Below are 27,566 nucleotides of genomic sequence, written 5' to 3'. Positions count from 1 at the left end.
ATGTTTCATATTTCTCTCTTCCTTCTATCTCTGAGCTTTCTGATCTCATTTATAATGCTAAGCCATCTACTTGCTCACTTGACCCTTTCCCCACAACACTGGTTAAATCCTGTCTACCTTCTCTCCTTACTCTTATTACTGCTATCGTTCATTATTCTCTCACAACTGGGACAGTACCAGCAGCTTTTAAGATTGCAGCAATCAACCCAATAAAAAAAAAACCTGGTGCTGATCTGAATGATTTTAATAACTTACGCCCCATCTCTAATCTGCCATTTATTTCAAAAATACTTGAGAAAGTAGTACCAGCTCAACTTCACTCTCATATTTCACATTTCAAAATTCAGTCCGGTTTCCGTTCTTCTCATAGCAGCACTGCTTAGAATCACCAATGAACTCCTCTCTGCAGCCAACTCTGGTCTTCTTTCCATACTTATTCTTCTGGATTTGACTGCTGCTTTTGATACTGTCACTCCATTCTCCTTCATAACCTGTCCTCCATTGGGATAGCTCACACACCATTAAAATGGTTTAAATCACATCTTTCAAACCGCACTCAGTTTATACAACTTAAAACTTTCACTTCTCAACCCTCTTCTGTTATCTCTGGGGTTCCTCAGGGCTCAGTCTTAGGGCCCCTTCTTTTTATTATATATCTTCTCCCCCTCTGTAGTATTTTTCATAAATGTAATATAAATTTTCACATTTACGCTGATGATACCCAGCTCTACATCTCAAGTAAGCCCACTTCCAATTTTCCCTTGCCCTCCCTTACTGGCTGCTTATCTGAAATTAAAACATGGTTCTCTTTTAATTTTCTCAAATTAAATAGTGACAAAACAGAAGTCCTACTTGTTGGCACCAAATTCAAACTTTCTAACACAGAAACTTTTTCTCTCACTATTGATAATTGTCAATTGTCTCCTTCGGTTCAGGTAAAGAACTTGGGTGTCATCCTGGATAGTACACTTTCATTTAAATCACACATCAATAACATCACTCGGTCTGCTTATTTCCACCTCAGAAATATCACTCGCCTCCGCTCCTCTCTTTCCTCTCACACTACTGCTATTCTGGTTCACAGGCTTGTCACTTCTCATTTGGATTACTGTAATTCTCTTCTTTCTGGTCTTCCTTTTAAATCATTCCACAAACTTCAAATGGTTCAAAACGCAGCTGCACGTATCATTACAAGAACTCCTTCTTTTCACAATATCACTCCTGTTTTACATCAACTGGACAGGCTCCCAGTTAGACAAAGTATCATGTACAAACTTTTACTTCTCACTTTTAAGGCAATTCACAACCTTGCTCCACCATATATATCAGACCTTATTAATATCACCTCTCACTCGTGATTGAGATCATCTGCCTCCATCCACCTGTCTGTTCTCACCATACGTGTCAGCACCACGGGGAGTAGGGCTTTTAGTAGCTCTGCCCCTAGGCTATGGAATGCCTTGCCTCCTTACTTGAGGAATTTAAATTCCTTTTCATATTTTAAGTTGGGTCTCAAAATGCACTTGTTTAGAGCTGCCTATAATGTCTGACCCCAATAGTGCTTATTTATCCATTGTGTTGAATACTGTTTTTTCTGTTTTTGTTGTTTTTTATCTATTATTATTATTGTCATTTTTATACTTTGTTTAAAAATTGTGTAAGGCGACCTTGAGTGTCAGAAAGGCGTTGTTAAATAAAATGTATTATTATTATTATTAGTCCGTGTTAAATGCAGACGTCTTTGATTCTGATGTTAGATAATAGAATCTGCTGTTTCAGGAAACCAGAATGTGACTCTGCAGGTGTGGGACATCGGAGGACAAACTCTCGGAGGAAAGATGCTGGATAAATATGTTTATGGAGCACAGGTATGTATGTACACACACACACACACACACACACACACACACACACACAGGGTTTTGTAAGCTGAGAAAAAGAGCAGTGCATTTTATTGTGTTTTTTCATTTCCAGTTCAATTTAATTAGCCTCTATAATAATAATACTACACAGATATGCTGCTAAGAACAGTACAGTTAATACTTCCTCTCCCACACACACAAACACAGTGTGGTGGACTATATCTTGACCCTGGAATGTGCTGGGTGGTATGAGCAAAATTCTATATCACGGTATTTTTCGAAATTATATCGTTTCACTGTATTTGACGGTTTTTCCCCCTGTGCATGATGTGTTAACTGCATTGATTACGAAAATAATTACTACAGTAGAGTGGTTGAGTACCCTATTCCTCTGTTAGAAGAATGTCTCCACCTAAGTATTACATGTAATACAGGTTTGCATGGCCCCACATGATCAGTTTTCAAATGGTAGCACTAAAGTAGTGAATTAATCATATAGCATGACAGTTGCAGTAAAAATGCAAAACCTTTTATTTAAAACATTTTTCAGACAGCATCAAAACTGTAGGTTTATACAACTTGTCAACCAGCTACATGTAATATAATAAATTGCACACCAGGTTGTTATTGGTGTATTGGTGTATGGTTGTATTGTACTGAAAAGTCCCAAATATTTTACATTTAATTAAATAACCTAATATTTAAATAAATAAATAATAAAGGGGTCGAATACTGGGGAGACGGTACCATGTCTTTTAGCTAATTATTTTGAATCATTTTGACCATGTGTATTTGTATAAATATGTAATTTAATTAAGCTTAAGGTGCTGGAAAATATTGAAAATGGGCCTTGAAAGTGCCATACAAGTGCTTGAATTCCACCTTGTAAAGGAGTATGAACCCTGCATACATAACTTAGCGCAAAACACAGCGCTGCAGAGCTGAACCCGCGAAGTTACAAAAATCGAGAGGTGCATGACCTCGCAACGTGACAGCGGAGCTACCGTGATTGCGTAATTTTTGCCATGCGGACCCTCGCGCCAGTCGCAACACGTCAAGTATAAGCGTCAAGTGCAGCAGAGCGAGCTTCATGGGTGCTGCAGCAGTCAGTAAGTGACTGTTTGGTCCACGTCCGACCTTTAAAACCCTATGTACTTCTTGACAACAGACACGGCTCCTTTCTTTGGCAAAATTTCCTTTGGGACATGATCTTTTACTTCAGTGTTTGGTAGAATTTCTGGTTCAGAACGTACCTCGTTTTCAGCAAGCTAGGTTTGCGCTCTGTTGCATGTGTGCTTAGCGGCGCAGCAATAAAAAGTGTCCCGTGAGAAACAATTAATGTCCGTGCTGCATTCCAGACACGTCAAGGTTATTTAAACCGGTGTGGCCGGTATATGAAAAATTCTTATGATAACAAAAATAAACACCGGTTTTCAGTGCGAACCGGTATACCGCCCAGCACTAACCCTGGACCAGTGTTTTGATTGATTCTTTATGATGGACTGTATCTTGACCAGTGCTTATCCGTGCTCCAACAATGCCCTTTCAGTGCAATAGTGATGTTGCTGTCAAACAGCCCTAATATGCCCTAAAATGGTTGTGTGTGTACATGTGTGTACGTGTGTGTGTGTGTGTGTGTACATGTGTGTGTGTGTGTGTGTGTGTGTGTGTGTGTATCTATCTATGTATATAAATGGTTGCAGTAATTTCTTCTCTCTGCTGGCACTGAACCATCTTCATGAAATTGTTCAGCAGCTATTAACTATATTAATATTTGCACTGAATGAATGATGTTTCTGTTTTCTTAATGAAGAGTATTTCTGGCCATGTGAGTCATAACCTCTGTATATTGCTTTATATATTTCTTGTTATTGAAAATGACACAAAAGTGAAGTATGTGCTAGTGAGTGAGTGAGAGAGATATATAATATGCTGTATCGTACGCTTGTGTGCGTGCGGTGTGTGTGCGCGCGTGTGTGTGTGTGTGTGTGTGTGTGTTTTCAGGGTGTTCTCCTGGTATATGACATTACTAATTCTCAAAGTTTTGAGAACCTGGAGGACTGGTACAACATGGTGAAGAAAGCAAACGAGGAATCAGATGTACAACCAGTTATAGCTCTGGTGGGCAATAAGAGTGAGTACACACACACACACACACACACACACACACACACACACACACACACACACACACACACACACACACACACACACACACACACAACCTGCCATAGTATACTGGAACAACAACAACAGTCCACTTCCATTTGGAACACACACATACAGACGTGCGCGCGCACACACTCACACACAGGCAACTTTGGAGTTTGCGATACATTACACATAAATACATTTACATTAGGATGTGGTTATGTGAGTATGTTAGTATTGGATATATATATATATATATAAATTAGTGCTGTCAATTCCAGGTGCCGCGATTAAAAGTCCTCACCAGGATTTTGCTCAGGCTTCCTGGATTTTGTTGATTCCACTAATTTAACCTGGATTGCTAATTAGAAAATATAGCAAGCTTGAGCAAAATCCTGGTGAGGAATTTTAATCGCGGCACCTGGAATTGACAGCACTAATATATATATATATATATATATATATATATATATATATATATATATATATATATATATATATATATATATATATATATATTAGTGCTGTCAATTCCAGGTTCCAGGTATATATATATATATATATTATATATTATATATATATATATATATATATCTCATTTAGTGTTTACATCAGTCTGTGTGAGCCACTCCTCAACGCCTCCATCTCTGTTAAATAACTAGATTCATAATATCAGCCTACCCCTTCATTCAGATGTGAAGTCAAGACTGCACTGTAGTTCACCTGCGTGTCCACTAGAGGTGGTAGAGATGACGCCTGCAGTCACTCATTCTTTAAACGCTTCTGTTTTAGTCTGTTTCTGTTTGTCTGTTTGATGTTCAGAGCTTCCACTAAAAGCCGCCTTTCTGTATTCTGATCGGTCCGTGCACACGAAGAATGCAGTCAGATAAACTACTACAGTGTTCACTACTGTTCACTCATCTGTGTGTGTGTCTCTTCACAACCTTTATACTTACCTCAGTCCATGGCTCTCAGTTACCCTTCCCAAGACACACACACACACACACACACACACACACACACACACACACACACACACACACACACACACACACACACACACACACACACACACACACACACACACACACACACACACACATATATATATGATTATAACTGCAGAGTAGTCTTTCTTCTTGTCATACACCCACATCTTCTTTGCCAGGGTTGCATGCGTGCGTGTGTGCGTGTGGTTTGACTATGGGTGTCTGCTCCCTCCTGTGCTGGTGTGTGGAGTATACACTCTCCTGTGCTGGTGTGTGGAGTACACACTCTCCTGTGCTGGTGTGTGGAGTACACACTCTCCTGTGCTGGTGTGTGGAGTACACACTCTCCTGTGCTGGTGTGTGGACTACACACTCTCCTGTGCTGGTGTGTGGACTACACACTCTCCTGTGCTGGTGTGTGGACTACACAATCTCCTGTGCTGGTGTGTGGACTACACACTCTCCTGTGCTGGTGTGTGGACTACACACTCTCCTGTGCTGGTGTGTGGACTACACACTCTCCTGTGCTGGTGTGTGGACTACACACTCTCCTGTGCTGGTGTGAGGAGTACACACTCTCCTGTGCTGGTGTGTGGAGTACACACTCTCCTGTGCTGGTGTGTGGAGTACACACTCTCCTGTGCTGGTGTGTGGAGTACACACTCTCCTGTGCTGGTGTGTGGAGTACACACTCTCCTGTGCTGGTGTGTGGACTACACACTCTCCTGTGCTGGTGTGTGGAGTACACACTCTCCTGTGCTGGTGTGTGGAGTACACACTCTCCTGTGCTGGTGTGTGGAGTACACACCCTCCTACTCTGGTCCAACCCTGGTTTGAGCTCCTACACTCTGACCCTCTAAGGGCCTCAACATGAGAACATGTAGCCATGGGGATGTCTGGAGCCCTTTAACAGATTTATTTAAACATGCATCACCCTGAAATACAGGGGTGATAGACTACCAAACAACTGTTTTTCAAGTGAACACTATATATTCCAGTCCAGTTCCTTTAAATATTCTCACAGTCTTATCAGAGAATATGACTTTCTTCCCATCTAGATAACGGGCTGTCACCAAATTTCAGAAAAGTTGGCACACCATCAGAGTACCACGGAGACCCCAGCTGCATAGCGCCATGTTGCAGTAGCAGGATTAAGTTATTTTACACCTGCACTCAGTGTGTGTGAGGAGGAGTGTGTGTGTGTGTGTGTGTGTGTGTGTGTGTGTGTGTGTGAGGAGGAGAGTGTGTGTGTGTGTGAGGAGGAGTGTGTGTGTGTGTGTGTGTGAGGAGAAGAGTGTGTGTGTGTGTGTGTGTGGGGGAGAGTGTGTGTGTGAGGGGGAGAGTGTGTGTGTGTGAGGGGGAGAGTGTGTGTGTGTGTGTGTGAGGGGGAGAGTGTGTGTGTGTGTGAGGGGGAGAGTGTGTGTGTGTGTGTGAGGGGGAGAGTGTGTGTGTGTGTGTGTGTGTGTGTGAGGGGGAGAGAGTGTGTGTGTGTGTGTGTGTGTGAGGGGGAGAGTGTGTGTGTGTGTGTGAGGGGGAGAGTGTGTGTGTGTGTGTGAGGGGAAGAGTGTGTGTGTGTGTGTGAGGGGAAGAGTGTGTGTGTGTGTGTGTGAGGGGGAGAGTGTGTGTGTGTGTGTGTGTGAGGGGGAGAGTGTGTGTGTGTGTGAGGGGGAGGGGGAGTGTGTGTGTGTGTGTGTGTGTGTGTGTGTGTGTGTGTGTGCACACATGGACACACACATGCACGCACGCACACACACACACACACAGACACGTACACACACACACACACACACACACACACACACACACACACACACACACACACACACACACACACACACTTCTCCCAAGTATTACCAGACAGGCCTGCTTTCTCTCTTATTCTTGTTTTGGTTACTTTAATGGGTTCAACTCTCTTAACCTCTCCTCATCACTCATTTGCTTTTAGCAAACTCTCTCTCTCTCTCTCTCTCTATTTTAGCACATTCTCTCTCTCTCTCTCTCTCTCTCTCTTTTAGCACATTCTCTCTCTCTCTCTCTTAGCACACTCTTTAGCACATTCTCTCTCTTTTAGCACACTCTTTTTATCACACTCTATTTTATCACACTCTCTTTTAGCACTCCCTCTCTTTCTCTCTCTCACTTTTAGCACACACTGATTCAAAATCACTAAATGTTTGTGATTGTGTGTTGTGTTTGAGTGTTGTGATTGTGTTGTAATTGAGTGCTCCTCTGTGTTTCGAGGTCTTGGATTTCTTGGGGTCCCTGTCTCGCTCCTTCCCTCTCTGTCTGTCTGTCTCTTCTTCTCTTCCTCTGTCTCTGTCTGTCTCTTCTTCTCTTCCTCTGTCTGTCTCTTCTTCTCTTCCTCTGTCTCTGTTCGTTTACTGTGGTCCTGTCCACATAATGCCTCCTGTGGGATTCTTGACTCTGCTCACACCCAAACTCGGCCTTAACTTCTCCCCAGTGCACCTCATACTAACCTGACCTATCCCTCCCTGTCCTGCCTGTCCTCCCTGTCCTGCCTGTCCTCCCTGTCCTCTCTGTCCTCTCTGTCCCTGGTTCAGGCCTCTAACCAACATCTGTGTCTTCTGGCTAAGCCTCGTTCATTTCTTCTTCCTGCTTCCTGTTACAGGCCTTTTTTCTCCCAACCCTTTTTGAAACTGTACAGAGACACTGTGTAGGTGACACACTATACCCATCTAACCTGGTGAGGATGAGGATGTTGATGGTGATTATTTTGGGACTCCTTTGAAGAGCCTTTCTTGATTACATGTCTATGTAGACTCTAATACACACTAACTAACTAACTAAATGTTGTGTGTTGTCTGTGTATAGAACTGATTTTGTGTGTGTGCATATATGAGTGTGTGAGTAAGAGTGCTCCGTGTTCTGGCTGGGTGTATGTGTTAGTGTGTTTGTGCACAGTGTGTGTGTGTGTGTGTGTGTGTGTGTGTGCGCGCGCCCAGTGGAGAGTGCTCTGTGTTCTGGCTGACGTGTGTGCGTGTTTGAGCACAGTGGAGAGTGCTCTGTGTTCTGGCTGGTGTGTGTGTGTGTGTGTCTGAGTGTGGTGCTCTGTGTTCTGGCTGATCCATTAGGTAAATATTGGTGCTCATGGTGCTGCAGAGAGGGCCTGCCATAGCGACGTGTGTGGTATGACACGGGCCATTACCACACACACACACACATACACACACCTCGTACTGCTTACACACACACACACACACACCTTACTGCTTACACACACACACACACATACACACACCTTTTACTGCTTACACACACACACACACACACACACACACACCTTACTGCTTACACACACACACACACACACACACACACACACACACACACACACACACACACACATACATACACACACTATTATTCACATATACAAATGTACCGTACTCATTCAGACACACATACGCCGTCACAGTCATGCACTCAGTTGACATCATCAGCCTATTCTGTCGACCACAAGTTGACCCTTTTCTCATAGACACATAGGCACACACACACACACACACACACACACACACACACACACACACACACACACACATCCATGCACACTCGCCATATGTGAAGTGAGCTACCAAACAAATGCCTGTATTGATGCCTATTAAGTAGCTTTTTTTGGAAATGTGTGTGACCCATCACTTATCATTGTACTATATCAAAGAAAAAGAGTACCAATCATATTTGTGTCATGTGCATGTGTGCATGTGTGCGTGCGTGTGTGCATGTGTGCGTGCGTGTGTGCACGTGTGTGCACGTGTGTGCACGTGTGTGTGTGTGTGTGTGTGTGTGTGTGTGTGTGTGTGTGTGTGTGTGTGTGTGTGTGTGTGTGTGTGTGTGTGTGTGCCGCTGCTGTGCTGGGTAGCAGTGGAAAGATGATCCTGTGATGTATGAGCTGTTGACAGAACACTTCTGACCATCAGAAAACCTGTTCCCAGTGCAGTCTCAGTACATACGTACACACACACATACACACACACACACACACACACACATACACACACTCTCACAAATGTGCGCACACACGCTCACATACTTTATGTGTATGCTGACATACAGTTTTCATGTTGAGTAGAAGCCTACTGAGATTGTTCTGTCTAAGAAACACCTCCTCCCAACACACACACACACACACACCTCCCAACACACACACTCCCGTGCTGCTGCACATGTGCTTCCTTGTTTATGTGCTGTGTAGTTGTCCATCAGTTGGGTGGCATTAGTGTACTAATGCATTTAGTCTGGTCTAACCCTTTAGTCTGGTCTAACCCTGGTCTCCTTTCTTCCTGCTCTGGCCTCTTCTGTGATGACTGGGCTTCCAACAGCTTTAGTCCTAATCCAGAGGGAATATTCCAACAGCGTTAGTCCTAATCCAGAGGGAATATTCCTGTCACTGATGTTCAGATTGTATTTGTATTTATTTTATGTTACTTAGCATGTAGTATTTGTTTTGTTTGCTGTTCAGCTTAGTTGCTTTAAACTATGGTGGGTAAAAGGTGAAAAATCAATCAATAAAAACAAAGAAATTAATATGCAACATAAAGCTAAGATGAATTAATAAAGAAATGCTGAACATAAAGGAGTAAATAAATTAATTTGTGGTAGATTTTTAAAATAAACGTGTTCAGTGTTACTTGGCAGCTCCGTAACTGTATAGACACAGTGTGTGTGTGTGTGTGTGTGTGTGTGTGTGTGTGTGTGTGTGTGTGTGTGTGTGTGTGTGTGTGTGTAACCAGTTCAATATTAAGTATTCTTGCTGTATTGCCTTCTTTGCCAATCATAGCTGGCGTTGAAGGACCTGTGGTGTTTTCCACACCTCTTTTGCTGTGAAATTAACTTAAGGTGCCAATGATTCAAAACAAGGTGAGAGTAATGAAACACACAGATTTCTCTGCAATATGCAATAGTTTGCTGGTTTGTTAATACAGTGGAGAAAGAAATTGAGATATGAATGAAGGCAGAAATATGAATATAGAAAACCATAAATATATAATACAAATATTTATTAATTTCCAGTTTTTCTGGCCTATATTTATTCTTTCATCATCTTTCATCCTTGATGTGATCTCCCTAGATCCATCACTGTCCAATTCTACTCTAGCAATGTAACTAGGCGCGGGAGGCCAAAAATCGTGAGTATACTTGTTAGGGTTGTCACGATACTAAGAATTACAACTTCGATACGATACTTTAAAAAATATAGAAATTCAATACCATTTTCAAAGTCAGTCAAAGTTATCATTTTCGATAACAAAGTCAGATACTGTGCTTATTTCCGTTTTAAAGCCTTTTAATTTTTTTTATAAACAAACAAATTAATATTGTATTTTGTTTCACAAATGTCAAATAAATTAAAAGTGTAGTCCCTACCACATTAAAACAGAAAAATAAATAATTGCACATTAATATTAATTAACATAAATAATAGTTTATAGTTTATAGACTTCACATTTAGAAGTCAAAAAAGGCTAGTGCAAAAAGTGTATTTTCTTTAAACAACTTTAATAACTAAAACTTCTCACATTCATAGAAAAACTTTGAGCTGCCCAGAGTTTCAAGTTTTTCAACCATAAACACAGTCAATTCAAAAACATTCATGTTACAATTCTGTAACATGCAGCTCAAAGTTTTTTTTGTAGTTTCAAAATTTTTTGCAAGGAACACCAGCATGTCAATGTGCTCCTCATTAAGTCGTGCTCTTCTTGGACTGCAAATGAGCCCAGATGTACTAAATACATGCTCTGAAGCAAAGCTGGAAGCAGCAATTCACAAGCACTCACAATTTTGGCAAACTGAGCAAGGTGGGGTATGATTTTCTCATTTGTCCTCCACCATATGAGGGGGTTTTCTTCTGCACTTAATTCAGGCATCATTTCGTACACTGTCAACTCATTTGTGAGTTCAATATTCATAGATAATTTATTCATTGTACGATCACTGTCGATTCTCGAGGTCGTGCACCTCTCAAATTTTGTAACTTTGCGCGCATCACGCTTCAGTGCGATGAACAAAGTCATATTTGCCAGGTTCATACACCTTCACAAGGTGGAATTAAAGCACTTGTACGTCACTTTCAAGGTTTATTTCAATATTTCCCAGCACGTATTTATACTTATACTCGAAATGATTCGAAATTCGCTTTATCACATTATTTAATGGTTTTCAAAACGCCCAATCTTAACGTCTTTTCAAACCTGAAACACAAAGCAACATTAAAATTCGTCAGGTAAATGTTCATTCCCCTGTTTTTGAGGGGTGTTTCTTTATACTACCACATATCGTTTCGGACAACACTGCAAAGAATGTGATGCGGCAAGCATAAACACTTCCACCGTTCACTGAGGTTCGCGCGAGGTGTGCGGAGTCGCGCTACAGTCACTCGCGAAAGTATAAACCTAGCTTAAGTTGTCGCACTTACGGCTCTTAAACCAAGAATATGACAAACATTTGCTAGGATACCATAATCGGACACATAATCTTGTATGTTGTAGTAATACTAGAAATGGGAATAATCACCAACCTCATGGAATTCTTTGTACAAATCTGCGTGCCGGTCCTTCAGGTGTTTGGCCAGATGCGTTGTGTTAGCGCCCTTCTTTGAAATGTTCCGAAAGCACCGCTTGCAAACTGGCTTATTCATGTCCTTCGGTTTTCCATCTTTATCTGCTTCAAATCCACAATATTTCCACACAGCACTTCTGCTGCTTTCCTTGCTTATTAAGACAGGCTGCGAGCACACTGCATTTGCTTTAGCTGCCATTTTAGGATTAATAACTGTTCTGTGAATTACGGCAGCTTGGGTGGGTCGAAACGAAAGCGCATTTTATGTAAAAAGAATTGATACTTAGAGAAACGAGTATTGTACCGTTTCAGAATGTTCAGTATTAATGTGTATTGATATATCGATTTCTTTTGACAACACTAATACTTGTAAACCTGCAGTGGAAATCCTGAAAGTATAGTGGCAGTACACTGGAGATACACTATATTGCCAAAAGTATTCGGTCACGATCCTTGATTCACATACGAGCTTAAGTGACATGTCATTCCTAATCCACAGGCTTCAATATGATGTTGGTCCACCCTTTGCAGCTAGAACAGCTTCAACTCTTCTGGGAAGGCTGTCCACAAGGTTTAGGGGTGTTTATGGGGATTTTTGACCATTCTTCCAGAAGTGCATTTGTGAGGTTGCATACTAATGTTGGACGAGAACGCCTGGCTCTCAGTCTCCTCTCTAATTACTTCCAAAGGTGTTCTATCAGGTTGAGGTCAGGACTCTGTGCAGACCAGTCAGGTTCATCCACACCAGACCTTGCCATCCATGTCTTTATGGACGTGCTTTGTGCACTGGTGCACAGTCATGTTGGAAGAGGAAGGGGCAGCTCCAAACTGTTCCCACAAAGTTGGGAGCATGGAATTGTCCAAAATGTCTTGGTGTGCTGAAGCGTTCAGAGCTCCTTTCACTGGAACTAAGGGACCAAGCTCAGTTTCTGAAAAACAACCCCACATCATAATAATCCCCCCTCCACCAAACTTTACACTTGGCACAATGCAGTCAGACAAGTACTGTTCTCCTGGCAACCGCCAAACCCAGACTCGTCCATCAGATTGCCAGATGGAGAAACGTGATTCATCACTCCAGAGAACACACCTCCACTGCTATAGAGTCCAGTGTCAGCGTGCTTTACACCACTGCATCTGATGATTTGCATTGCACTTGGTGATGTATGGCTTGGATGCAGCTGCTCAACCATGGAAACCCATTCAATGAAGTTCTCTATGCACTGTTCTTGAGCTAATCTGAAGGCCACATGAAGTTTGGATGTCTGTAATGATTGACTCTGCAGAAAGTTGGTGACCTCTTCACATGCACGTCAGCATCCGCTGACCCCGCTCCGTCAGTTTACGTGTCCTACCACTTCATGGCTGAGTTGCTGTCGTTCCCAAACACTTCCATTTTCTTATAATACAGCTGACAGTTAACTGGAATATTTAGGAGCGAGGAAGTTTCATGACTGGATTTGTTACACTGGTGTATCACAGTTCCACGCTGGAATTCATTGAGCTCCTGAGAGTGACCCATTCTTTCACAAATGTTTGTTAAAATAGTCTGCATGCCTAAGTGCTTAATTTTACACACCTGTGGCCATGGAAGTGATTGGAACACCTTATTCTGATCATTTGGATGAGTGAGCGAATACTTTTGGCAGTATAGTGTATGTCTGATATTTATTAAATATGACATGGACAAGATAAAACTCACTCACAGCTGAATCTGAAGTTTGACCAAAAAAAAACCCTGACTAATGTTAGCTAGCAAACAGTAAACACATTAATATTACAGCTAGCTAGCTGTTACTTCATAAATAATAAATAGCTAGTTAGCCAAGTTTACAAGTAATAAATAAAATCTAATAAATATTTAAACTTTGTTAGGTAGCTTGATAGCTTAGCTAGGTAGACGTGTAGTTACCATTTTAGGCTGAGCAAATATGCCAGTTAAAAGAAAAATGTTCTAAGATGGCTGCAGTATCCTTTAGCATCACAGGAGGAATTATCATGGCTGTCACAAACCTCTGTGTAAATCACAGCATAGTGGTTCATAATCAACCTGATCAGAGCATTTTACTGTCAGTACTGAGTTCCCACAGGTACTGAGCTTCTCCCTTGATTTTAATATCCTTATCATTCACAGTTCATACTCTGTACACAAACTATATTGTGAAATATTGTGAATATAGGTCTCAGATGCATATTGTAGTCTTACTGTTACTGTGTAATATTTCAGAACTGTTTTCCCAGAAATTAGCTATTATATCTGACTGATATTGTTGATAGCACATAGTATGCAATAAAAAATCCTGAAGTCTACATTCATGATTCCACACACACATGCTTACACCCTTTAAACAATCATGTACCTGTTTCAGCTCATTCTCCAACCCTTCACCCTATCTGACACGCCACAAACACGCCGGCTAAACATGCTCTCCCTGCCACGCTGCCCTGATGTTGAATAGGGCAATGGTGTGTGTGTGTGTGTGTGTGTGTGTGTGTGTGAGAGAGAGAGAGCATGCAAATGTGTGTGTATATATGTGTATAACTATGTCGTTCTCTTCGTTTGTACCTACGCGTGTTCCTCTGAACACTTTATTCTTACAAATATTGCGCGCTCTCTCTTACTGACACGCACAGATCCATATTGCAGTCAGTTGGTCTCTGTGCTGTGATTGGCTAGCTTGCTCCCTGGGCAGTTTGGGACATGCTAAGCGTCTTTGTGCAGCTTGGCCTTCGTTGGCTCCCGAGTGCTGGCCCTGTTTTTATGAGTTGTGCTCAGGGATTTTATGAAATAGTTTATTTTCATATTGCTTATGAAGTTACATGCTCTGAAGCCATTTAATAGAGAAGCGGCTTCAGTAAAGAGGCAGTCACTGTCTGGAGTGATTAGCGTCAGCAGGCCTGTGGACTAGAGTTTCCACTGCTGCTACAGGCCTGTGCTTTCATGCAAACCTGAGGCCAGCCTGACCCAGGCTGCCTGCCTTCAGCACTAACCCTAATCCTGAGTGCACCCGCATAGGGACCAAGTGTTATTGTTACTCTACATATGAGCAGAGTAAGGAAGAAATCTTTACCTGGCCTGTTAACATTGCTTATGCGTGCATGCGTGCGCACACACACACACACACACACACACACACACACACACACACACACACACACACAAATTTGCACACGCAATCCTCGTTCCACATCTTTATTGTTAAATAATTGCACCCTTTGGATCAGACATTACAAACTGGCTTTAAGGATGAAACGCCTGATAGCTACAGTATTTGTGCACAGCCTTGTGATATTTTTTGTGTGTGTGTAGTGAAGTGCATATGTGCCTGCATGTGTCTCAGACTGCAGACAGTGTCTGTGCTTTATCAGATTAAATGGGTGTTGAGGTGTTCTGATGGTTCTGTTAGTCACTGTGTTTATAACTTTTTCAGAGCCACTTAAGAGCAGCGTATTGCCCCCCCCCACTAATGGACCGACCCGGGAGCGGCCTGTGAGTAGAGCTATTTAATGGTTGCTATGCCAACAGCTCCTGCCCCTCCCACACCCTGCTTTGTCATGTGAGGCGCTGCCTGAGTTATGGTAGGGGTTCAGAGGTCCTCCGAGTTTCATAAAAACCTGCTTAGCCCTCACTGTGGGGTGCGACCCCATAACTCTGCTCTGTCCCGCACTCCACTGTGTGTTTGGGTTTAACTGGTTAGCTGGCTGTTAATGGGGATACTTGGAGTTTATATGCGCACAGTTTCCTATTCCTTTAAATGTTTGAGGCAGATGCCAGCCCAGAGAGAGCTTACTCTGCAGTGCTCATTTGATTTTATTCTCTTTCTCTGTCTCTCTTGTTCAGATCTCATGCGTTGGAAATGAGGAAAATTAATGTACATGTTTATATGTGCTCATGTCCTTTGACTTTAAGATGGACGATTTGGTTCCTGGGTGTTCTGAAGCATGTTGAATCAGCTGTTTGCAGATCATGTCGGTTTCTATGATTTACTCTCAAGAGCTTTATTTCCTAACTGAGCTTTCTAGGGTCATGTGAGAATGATGAAGCTTCTCTGTGCACATGTTTCACGGCAGCTGTGAGGTAAGAAAGCTCAGGGATCAATTGAAGGTTTAAATAGTTCTTGTTATTGTACCACAGAGAGCATCATCAGTATAGGACTTATATTGGAACCCTGAGGCACACCACACACTTGGGTAATACAGACGTACAAGTGTGTGTGTAGTGTATGTGTAGTGTGTGTGTGTGTGTGTGTTTGCGTGTGCGTGGGTATGTGCGTGCGTGTGAGTGTGCTTGCGTGCGTGCGAGTGTGCTTGCGTCCGTGTATGTGTTTGTCTGTGTGCGTGTGTTTGTGTGTGTTTGTGTGTGTGTGTGTGTGTGTGTGTGTGTGTGTGTGTGTGTGTGTGTTCTGATGGGTGTTTCAGAAGGCATGACGCCGCAGCGGCGGTGGTTAAGTAAACATTTCTTGGTGAGAGGGACGGGGTGAAGCCATTGCTCTTTTCTCTTTGTAATCCTTCATGGATCCATCTCTCTCTTACACACACACACACACACACACACACACTCCGCTTAAACTCTCTGAAAAGCTTGCTGATGGTTCATCACACCATCTCTCACACTCATGCATAAACAGTTTATTTAGTGTTTGCATGGTCTTCCTGCTACACTGACACCCTGACACCAGCTGAGCAGAACCAGACCCCAATACAGATCCACACACACTGATAACCCCAACCACTGCATTAATAACCACCCCCCCATACAGATCCACACACACTGATAACCCCAACCACTGCATTAATAACCACCCCCCCATACAGATCCACACACACTGATAACCCCAACCACTGCATTAATAACCACTCTACACTCATGAGAGAGACAGAGAGCAATAGACTGACTTCCACTACTGTATCCACACACATTGATAACCTCCAACCACTGCATTTCAAACCTACTTGCATGTACGCACATAAGCACACACACACACACATGCACACACACAGGCCTGCTAGCACACACACACAGATGCAGATAGCAGGTAAGCTGCAGCATTAGTGTTGCATCCGTTGGTGTGTGAGTTAGTGGGAGGGGAGATGGGACCCGCTGGTCTAGATTAGATTAGAGGGTTGTGTGGAGCCAGATGCAGGGCTTGAGTATCTCCAAAAACACATGGAGCATGTAGGACTATGTGAGGTTTGAAGGCTTCCTACCAAGAGAACTTCCTCTCTTAGCCTCAGACTGGAGGTTCAGGGACTTGATGTTAGTGGGGTGTATTCAGCCGTGCCAGGTGCCCCTCGTGTCTGGCCGCACTGCCACATCAATATTACCCCACCACATTGTTACCCCCCACCACACTGTTACCTCACCTCCACTACCCCACACCACTACGTGAGTGTGTAGCCTTCCACCGCATCAGCGTTTGGGGAGAACATTGTTGAATTACAGAGAGACTAGTGTTGTTCTAGTCCACTTTGTTGAATTACAGAGAGACTAGTGTTGTTCTAGTCCACTTTGTTGAATTACAGAGAGACTAGTGTTGTTCTAGTCCACTTTGTTCTGAACTTTTCTTTCCCCATTTTTCTGTCTCTTTCTTTTTTGTGTTCATCCCTATGTTGGTTGGGGTGTGTGTATGTGTGTGTGTGTGTGTGTGTTAACTCTCTCTGTAACGGTCAGGTTCTGAGCAGTATAACCCTGTTCTGTTCTCTGTCTCCCATTGGTGCAGAAAGTCTATATGTCCACTAACCCTCCCACAGACTTCCAGACACTATTTTTGGTAACAATAGCTTTTAGAAAAATATTTCTTCAACGAAACACATTCGTCTGTTTGTGTCGATAATGAATGAGGCATGTCAGGAATACTTTTCACTGTGCTGACAAAATATTCTGTGGTTTGGATTTCACATTCAAAACCTCATGTATGTAGACAAGTAAGAGGTGTGCGTGTGCGAGTGAGACAGACAGACAGACAGAGAGGAAGGGAGGGAGAGAGAGAGACTGAAGGCCTTTATTGAAATGATGTTTTAATGGTTTGATCTGCTAATGTGACTGCACAGAGCTGCTGCTTTTTGTATATCTTTAGATTCCATGTGAACCGGCATTATGTCGCAGTACATGTGTGTGTGTGTGTGTGTGTAGGTGTGGATGTGTGTAGGGGTGATTGATATGCATGTAGAAGTATAGAGGATCTAATGGATCTAGAGGATTAGCTGTGTTTAGTGTTGGTAGCAGGCAGAAGACCTCCTCTGCTCCAGGCCACCATTAATAACACATGCCGCACACACACCCACACATTTTTACTTGTTTATAGACAGAGTGAAGTCGGCATGGGTGCCTGAGATGGCAGGATGGAGCAGTAAGAGCCTGTGAGCTGCGTTTTGCTCTGGGTTTGAATATATGGACTGTACTGTTTTTTAAAGCAGTTTGGTGTCTTTATTAAATATGTGTTTGCTGTTACTGTGTGAAGGTTGTATTGACTACTATAAAATAAACTATAAAATATCATACATGATAAATACAATAAATCATACAAGAACACATTGGCAAATTCCCTATTATGAATACAAAATAGGCCAGTGAATGTCCACAGTGCATGTCTATCGTGCATGTTAAGTCCAGGGTTTAACCCCCAGAGACTGAAGCAGGTTTCTCTCAATTGAACTGCATGATTTTTGTTATAAAATGTACATTTTGCTTTCTGTGAACACTTCCAGGCAAGTGACACAGGCAGCAGCTATAGTCAAGACAAACAGTCAGAGCCAAGCACAGGTAAACGTGCTTGAGTGTACAGTCAGAGTGCTAAACAAGCACAGGTGAACAGTTAAACATGCACAGGTGAACAGTTAAACAAGCAATGACAGCAGCTTTGTGAACAGTTAAAGAGATTAACTAAAAAAGCAACAAAAGTGATTGAGAAATCAAAACTACCGTCTGTGTAAGGCTCACATCCTGTTTCTGTGCTGCCAATTCAAATAAATAGTAAATAATGAAAAAACGTGTTTTTGTTTTTAACTTGCAATAAAAGCTATGTGTATTTTATACACTTTAGGAAATGACTGGTGAATCTTTGGCAGAGATACCCGTTATTTAGTGAGGTTTAGTGAGACTGAATCAGCAGTTCTCTTCAGAGTGTCCACAGTAAAGGGGAGAACATCCTAGCGTGAAGGTCAGTGCTGTCAGGGCTGCTCACTAACATCTCCAACATCAACCAGGAGTAGGAGAGACCCACAATCAACAGGTCAGCTTCCTTCATCGGTAGCTGAACACATTTATGTTTGACAATATTTATTTAGTGTGGCATTCTCAATTAAAGCCAAAATGGGTCGTTGTGTGTAAATATCAGCTGGCGATGGTCCTGGAGTCGTGGTGTAGGACTAACTGGGCACTGTGGTCTTATCATGTGCTTATATCTGGATCACCAGATATATCATATAGATATTATAAGGGAATTTATGATTCACTGTCTGTGACCCTCAATCTGAACACTGACATTTTGTTTCATTCTTATTATGTTATTATATATTAATTCTTATCTAATTATAATAATAATAATACTATATATAGTAATATATATACATATAGTAAAGACTGTATAGTCTTTCTTTACTGTAGTTTACAAGAGTAACACTGAAACTGGGGAAGTTGCTTTTGGACATGCCTATATAAATACAGTGCTTTGTATGTGTCAGACTGAGATTATCCATATATTAATGTCTCACACACACACACACACACACACACACACACACACACACACACACACACACACACACACACACACACACACAGCCCAGGGAGTAAGGAAAAGAAGAATAGGATCTTCACTTTTAGTGACCCTTGATCGACCCCTGTGAGTTGACCTGGTGGTGACCTGGTAGTCCCCTCACTGATGGGGCAGGTTGGGGTGGTGTGGACAGGTAACACACTACCCACCACTGGGAGTTATGGAGTCTACTGTGGTCACAGCTCCTAATACACACATGCGCATACACGCACACACACACACACACACACACACACACACACACACACACACACACACACACACACACACGTGTGTGCAGATAGGGAGAGCAAGTATGCATGTGTGTGTGCGTGTGCGCGTGTGCGTGTGTGTGTCTGTACGAGTGAGAAGGTTCCTTGTGCCCTTAATTTATCGTTTAGCTTGTTGACCCTTGTTGAGGTTGTGATGGACTGGACACTCAAACACAATCCTTCTTGCTCAAACACACACAGAGCTTTAAAATACTCATTCATGCAATTTTGAGCTACTTTAATTTGTGTGTGTGTGTGTGTGTGTTTGTAGCTGATCTGGAGCACATGCGTATGGTAAAGGTCGATAAGCACCAGCGGTTTTGTCAAGAAAATGGCCTCATCAGTCAGTTTGTATCGGCCAAGACTGGAGACTCGGTCAGTAACACACACACACACACACACACACACACACGCATCAATAACACAGACACACAGACATGCATCAGTAACGCACACAGACATGCATCAGTAACACACATACACACACAGACATGCATCAGTAACACAGACACACACACACAGACACGCATCAGTAACACACGCACACACAGACACGCATCAGTAACACACACGCACACACACACACACACACGCATCAGTAACACAACACACTCGCAGACAGACATGCATCAGTAACATACATACACACACAGACATGCATCAGTAACATACACACACAGACATGCATCAATAACACACACACACACACACACACACACACACACACACACACACACACGCATCAGTAACATACACACACACGCATCAGTAACATACACACACACAGACATGCATCAGTAACACATACACACACACACAGACATGCATCAGTAACACACACATGCATCAATAACAGACACACAGACATGCATCAGTAACACACACATGCATCAATAACAGACACACAGACATGCATCAGTAACACACACGCACACAGACATGCATCAGTAACATACACGCACACAGACATGCATCAGTAACATACACGCACACAGACATGCATCAGTAACACACATACACACAGACATGCATCAGTAACATACACACATGCATCAGTAACATACACACACACAGACATGCATCAGTAACATACACACATGCATCAGTAACATACACACACACAGACATGCATCAGTAACATACACACATGCATCAGTAACATACACACACACAGACATGCATCAGTAACATACACACATGCATCAGTAACATACACACACACAGACATGCATCAGTAACATACACACATGCATCAGTAACATACACACACACAGACATGCATCAGTAACACACACGCACACAGACATGCATCAGTAACATACACACATGCATCAGTAACATACACACACACAGACATGCATCAGTAACATACACACATGCATCAGTAACATACACACATGCATCAGTAACATACACACACACAGACATGCATCAGTAACACACACACACAGACATGCATCAGTAACACACACGCACACAGACATGCATCAGTAACATACACACACACAGACATGCATCAGTAACACACACGCACACAGACATGCATCAGTAACATACACACATGCATCAGTAACATACACACACACAGACATACATCAGTAACACACACACACAGACATGCATCAGTAACATACACACACACAGACATGCATCAGTAACATACACACACACAGACATGCATCAGTAACACACATACACACACACAGACATGCATCAGTAACACACACACACACACACACACACACTCAATCACTCACACACACATGCATCAATAACAGACACACAGACATGCATCAGTAACACACACGCACACACAGATACGCATCAGTAACACACGCACACACAGACACGCATCAGTAACACAACACACGCGCACACAGACATGCATCAGTAACACACACACACACACACACACACATGCATCAGTAACATACACACACACACGCATCAGTAACATACACACACACAGACATGCATCAGTACCACATACACACACACACACACACACACACACACACAGACATGCATCAGTAACACACACACACTCACTCACTCACTCACTCACTCACTCACTCACACACACACACACACACACATCAATAACAGACACACAGACATGCATCAGTAACACACACGCACACACAGACACGCATCAGTAACACACACGCACACACAGACACAGATCAGTAACACACACGCACACACAGACACGCATCAGTATCACACACGTACACACAGACACGCATCAGTAACACACACGTACACACAGACACGCATCAGTAACACACACGCACACACAGACACGCATCAGTAACATACACGGACACACAGACATGCATCAGTAACATACACACACACACACACACACACACACACACACACACAGACATGCATCAGTAACATACACACACACACACAGACATGCATCAGTAACACACACACACACACACACACACACACACACACACACACACACACAGACATGCATCAGTAACACACACACACAGACATGCATCAGTAACACACGCACACACAGACATGCATCAGTAACATACACACACACAGACATGCATCAGTAACACACACACACACACACACACACACACACACACACAGACATGCATCAGTCACACACACACACACACACACACACACACACACACACACACACACACACACAGACATGCATCAGTAACACACACGCACACACAGACATGCATCAGTAATATACACGCACACAGACATGCATCAGTAACATACACACACACACAGACATGCATCAGTAACACGCATACACACACACACACACACACATGCATCAGAGGCACACACGTGCACACACACAGACATGCGTCAGTAACACACATACTGTGATTTACAGTATTACAGCGTTACACTGTGATTTACACTTTGTTTTACATGGTGAAATCATCACAATTGCAGATCATGAACAGTTTCTATCCTGGTGAGGTTTAGTCTGTATTAATCTGTGGAATGTGTCGTGGTCACCCGTTTGGTGCCCCTGTAGCCAAACACTGAAGACCAAACCCTATTTTTCTTAGTATCCGGAAACTTGCAGTGTGACCTCACACCAACTATAAATAGACGGTTGTAGAGTAAAGTGGGAATGTAGCACTCAAATGAAGGAGGTTTAGTGGGAATGTAGCACTCAAATGAAGGAGGTTTAGTGGGAATGTAGCACTCAAATGAAGGAGGTTTAGTGGGAATGTAGCACTCAAATGAAGGAGGTTTAGTGGGAATGTAGCATTCAAATGAAGGAGGTTTAGTGGGAATGTAGCACTCAAATGAAGGAGGTTTAGTGGGAATGTAGCACTCAAATGAAGGAGGTTTAGTGGGAATGTAGCACTCAAATGAAGGAGGTTTAGTGGGAATGTAGCACTCAAATGAAGGAGGTTTAGTGGGAATGTAAAGACTTTAGTTGGTCAGAGGAAAATGAGGGGTAAACAAAGAGAGATGAGGGATTGAGAAGGATAGGCGTGAGTGCACATGTATGCTCGTGTGTTCACATGTGTGTGTGTGTGTATTTGTGTGTGTGTGTGTGTCTGTGTGTATGTTGTATGTTTTGCAGGTGTTTCTGTGTTTCCAGCGAATGTCAGCGGAGATTTTGGGAATCAAATTGAACAAAGCAGAAGTAGAGCAGTCACAGGTGAGTCACCACACCTCAGTGTACGTGTGGCCTTGTGAGCATGAACTCTCATTAACAGTCATCAGGCTGTCAAATCTACAGGGTCATAACAAGAGGTCATAACCCCTGAAGAAACACACAAGTCCCTGCTATCTTTCTGGATTTGTGTGTATGTCCATGTGTGTACATAAATAAAATAAAATAAAATTCAACTTTATTGTCATTATGCTGAAACAGGGTTGTACAGCACAACGAAATACTTTTAGGCTAGGCCTCAGTGCAATGTGTGTACATGTGTGTTTGTGTTTACATGCATGTGTGTGTGTCAGTTTGTGTGTGTATTAGTGTGTGTAACAAATGTAGTGGAGTGTGAGTATTGGGACTCCAGCTGTAGTACTGTTAGATCAGCTGAGTGAGTATTAGGACTCCAGCTGTAGTACTGTTAGATCAGCTGCGTGAGTATTATGACTCCAGCTGTGGTACTGTTAGATCAGCTGGGTGAGTATTAATACTACAGCTGTAGTATTGTTAGATAAGTTGAGTGAGTATTAGGACTCCAGCTGTAGTACTGTTAGATCAGCTGGGTGAGTATTAATACTCCAGCTGTAGTACTGTTAGATCAGCTAGGTGAGTATTAAGACTCCAGCTGTAGTACTGCTAGATCAGGTGAGTGAGTATTAGGACTCCAGCTGTAGTACTGTTAGATCAGCTGGGTGAGTATTAATACTCCAGCTGTAGTACTGTTAGATCAGCTGGGTGGTTTGGATGGTGCTGTCAGTTTTATTTGCGTTGTCATTTTTCTGTGTTGATCTGTAGCTTTTCCATTTGCACGTTTAAAGGTGTTTAAAGTTGTTACTCTGCTGAGAATGCGCTTTAACAGAAATGAGCAACTTAACAATAATTGTCATAATAATAATGATAACAACAACAGGAATAACAACAACAATTATTATTATTATTAAAATTATTATTAATATACCACCATTGCTGTCACCACTATTACTACAACCACCATTATTGTTATTACTATATTTATTATTATTATTATTGTTATTACTAATATTTAGTAGTAATTATTTTAGTTGTTAGTATAGTTAGTATAGTCTCTCTAATATGTTCATCCCTTAATGCTAATGATGATGATGATGATGATGCTTAGTCATTAAGTCACTGGAGAAGTGCAGCAAAGTTGTTACTCCACCTCCTTTCTGTCAGAGTTCACTGGAATACACATGCCAAAAAGTCACTTATCTATGACCCTGTGGTTCCTGTGGTATCTGTGCCTCACGGTTCCTTCATTAGTCCTGTACTCATGCATCCTGTGGAACAATAACAAGCTCTTTCTAAAATCTCTAACTGATCTCTGATCTGTCCTGTACCTCTGCCAGCTGGTATGTGTTAGGTTCAACAGTCAGAGTGTTATCTGTAATGTTCATCTGAACCCTATTGCTGGTGTGTGTCTCCAGTGAGTTCTGTGTATGTAGTGAGATTAGTTAACTGAGACAGCATGCCTGCCTCAGGTCACTTTGAGTCCTCTCTCCTCCCACATCAGTGCGTTACCAGTCTGACATTACTCTTTCCATTTCTGACATTACTCTCACTCACACGCTCTGAATCACACTTTTGCTCTCGTATCAAGAATTGTAATATACTGTAAGAACTGTAAATTACTATAGCAAAAGTTAGCCACAATAACTAGGATGAGTTGGATAAATTAGAATGCAAATTTTACTACTATTTCTATTTATTTGATTGCTCTCTTTCTGTGTGTGTGTGTGTGTGTGTGTGTGTGTGTGTGTGTGTGTGTGTGTGTGTGTGTGTGTGTGTGTGTGTGTGTGTGTGTGTATGGTTGTGCGTGTGTGTGTGTGTGTGTGTGTGTGTTTTGTGCAGCGTGTGGTGAAGGCAGACATAGTCAACTACAGCCAAGAGTCGGTGGCTCGGACAGTGAATCCCCCCCGAAGCTCGATGTGTATCGTACAGTGATGCCCTGACAACCAACACCACCCCTTCACCGCATAGATCACACACACACACACACACACACACACACACACACACACACAAACTCTCCTCACACTTCCACAGTGTTGCTGCGTGTGCTGAGTTTCACCACAGCTGGGGATGAGAGTTGTATTTAGTCTGTTTTAGGCAGCTAAATCATTGTGATCTAAGAGTAGCCAGCCATAGTTCAACTTCTACACACACACATCTCTTCAGCATGTTATATATTTACTTTTCATGTTTACAACACTTGAGAATAAAGCAGCTGTGTATTAGTTTGGAAGGCTTGTGTCAGCTCAGTCTTTGTTGGTGAGACGCTGGTGCTCGTGTGAACACAGCAGTGGCTGCGTCCTGCGTCCTGCGCCCTACGTCCTGCGTCCTGCTGCTGGTGGAACACTGCTGTGTTGTCTTCAACTTTCTTTTGAGTCATTAACCACTGTGAGAAAGTATTTGTATTTAAAAGGGTTCAGTGTCCAAAGAGAATGCCATGGGATGTGTTTTTTTCTTTTCTCTGGTGGTGATGGTAATGATGATGATGATGATGATGATGAAACATCAATGTGTGGGGTGCAGTTAAGTCTAAATCTACACTGAACTCCACATAGTTCCAGTGACTGAAGCAGGATGCTAAAGCTTCAGCTAGAGCTTTCTGAATTCATACAGCTCTCTCTCTCTCTCTCTCTCTCTCTCTGTGTGTGTGTGTGTGTGTGTGTGTGTGTGTGTGTGTGTGTGTGTGTGTGTGTGTGTGTGTGTGTGTGAAATTAAGCTTTCTGAAAGCACCAAATCATGTTGAAACTGAGGAACTGAGAGCCAAACCATGTTGACCTACCAAGGACTTTTATTTTAAAAAACTTAACAGTGTACATGAGTTGAAATCTGTAACCGTGCCCTTCAACTAATGAATATTATTTCACAAACTGTAAATCTGTTGGACAACCAATGACTTATTCTTACATTTAAGACTGCACAGTACTATCAAATTGTTGTCAATTTAAATATTTAAAAAATGTAATCTAATTATTTTTATTACAATTAGTTCTTATTACAAAATAATATTTCTTCTCTGATATGACAGTAGGCTCGTGTAGGACATATCTTGTAATTATGGTGGTTTGTTTGAGTTGAAGTCGCCCTTCTTCAATATGAACTGGTCTGGGATCATTTTGCTTTCATCGCTGTGTTGTCATTTATTGTATTTTGGCATATGAACTTTGGTCGAATGTCTTCTGAAAATGTATGTAAACTTTATCAGGCTGACTTTACTTTGTCCTAGTAAAACAAAATATGATATAACATTCTATGTTCATTTAGGAACAAATAAAATGTTCTGTTTTTTATGCATTAAAATGTTACAAGAAGATGCGGTGGTTATTATTTTTACTCTTTGTAAATGCGCAACATTGCCAGTGCAGATCGGTGCTTTACTTTGGCAGGTCGTAGTCGTGTGGTTACGGAGATTGTCCAGTATTAATATCTTTAAAGCGGGATCCCTGTAATTGACTGTAATGCGAGCTGAGTAAATAGTTCTGCTTGAAAGGTCCGGTCTGCTCTTCCGAGCTGTTGGGCTCATCACAGTTCGCTACAGCCTGCGGTTTATTCCCCGCAGAATCAGACCGAAAAAGAGCCTGAAACGGAGCTTCAAGAAATGAGAGTTAAAGTGATGGGTCCATTAATTCCAGTTTAAGCATTAAAACGGAGGGGCGGTCTGTGGGAACTCTATATTCATATAAGGATACTTAGACAAAGTGAGTATTTGTAGAATACTATGTGGACAGTTTGAGCGAAGAAAATGCCTTTAAAAACGTTTGTAAGAAATATACCGACAAATACAGCCTTTAACGGCCCTTTCTTAACATAGGCGTGGTAGATGAAATAGTCTGGGTTGATGTGAAACCGCAGACTGCGATAGAGAAGCGAACAATAGCGCAGGTATCGGTTAAAGCAGCGTAAGAAGTGTCCTGAAAGAGGGCCGACGTGCTCTTTTACAGTTACAGGTGTGACAATGCGGCTCAGGACGGACCCCAGGGACGGCAGCAGAGGTGACGGATCGCCATGTGTGAAACACAATCAGAAGAGCTGTAATTTCAGCCCTGCATTCTTCACAGAGAAAGCGGACTCCTAATGAGGGAAAGGCTCTTTGTGCCTTAATCTTCATTTAAAGGAGCCCTGGATCCAGTCAGACAGACGATACATTGGTCATTGTTAGTATTTGTACTCCGTATTAATTAGACACTTCTAACCTTTTGTTTTATTTAGACCTATGAAAGAAGGCGATTAATTATCGACGATTTTTTTATTCATCAATCTCT

The 27,566-nt window shown here is 42.3% G+C and overlaps 1 protein-coding gene across 1 annotated transcript in view; it reads left to right on the top strand.

The window, feature by feature from the left end:
- rab28 (RAB28, member RAS oncogene family) overlaps positions 1 to 26,013 on the top strand; it is a 39,334-nt gene extending 13,321 nt beyond the window's left edge. The window contains 5 exon segments of the mRNA XM_076988022.1: positions 1,780 to 1,868; positions 3,867 to 3,996; positions 19,882 to 19,985; positions 23,200 to 23,277; positions 25,147 to 26,013. Of these exon segments, the coding sequence (XP_076844137.1) occupies positions 1,780 to 1,868; positions 3,867 to 3,996; positions 19,882 to 19,985; positions 23,200 to 23,277; positions 25,147 to 25,239 (494 nt within the window). The 3' untranslated portion in view covers positions 25,240 to 26,013.
- The last annotated feature ends 1,553 nt before the right edge of the window (positions 26,014 to 27,566 follow it).

Source organism: Brachyhypopomus gauderio, chromosome 2, assembly GCF_052324685.1.
Source record: "Brachyhypopomus gauderio isolate BG-103 chromosome 2, BGAUD_0.2, whole genome shotgun sequence".
Classification (NCBI taxonomy): domain Eukaryota; kingdom Metazoa; phylum Chordata; class Actinopteri; order Gymnotiformes; family Hypopomidae; genus Brachyhypopomus; species Brachyhypopomus gauderio.
The sequence above is the reverse complement of the archived record's forward strand: the minus strand, read 5'-3'. Positions and strand labels throughout refer to the sequence as shown.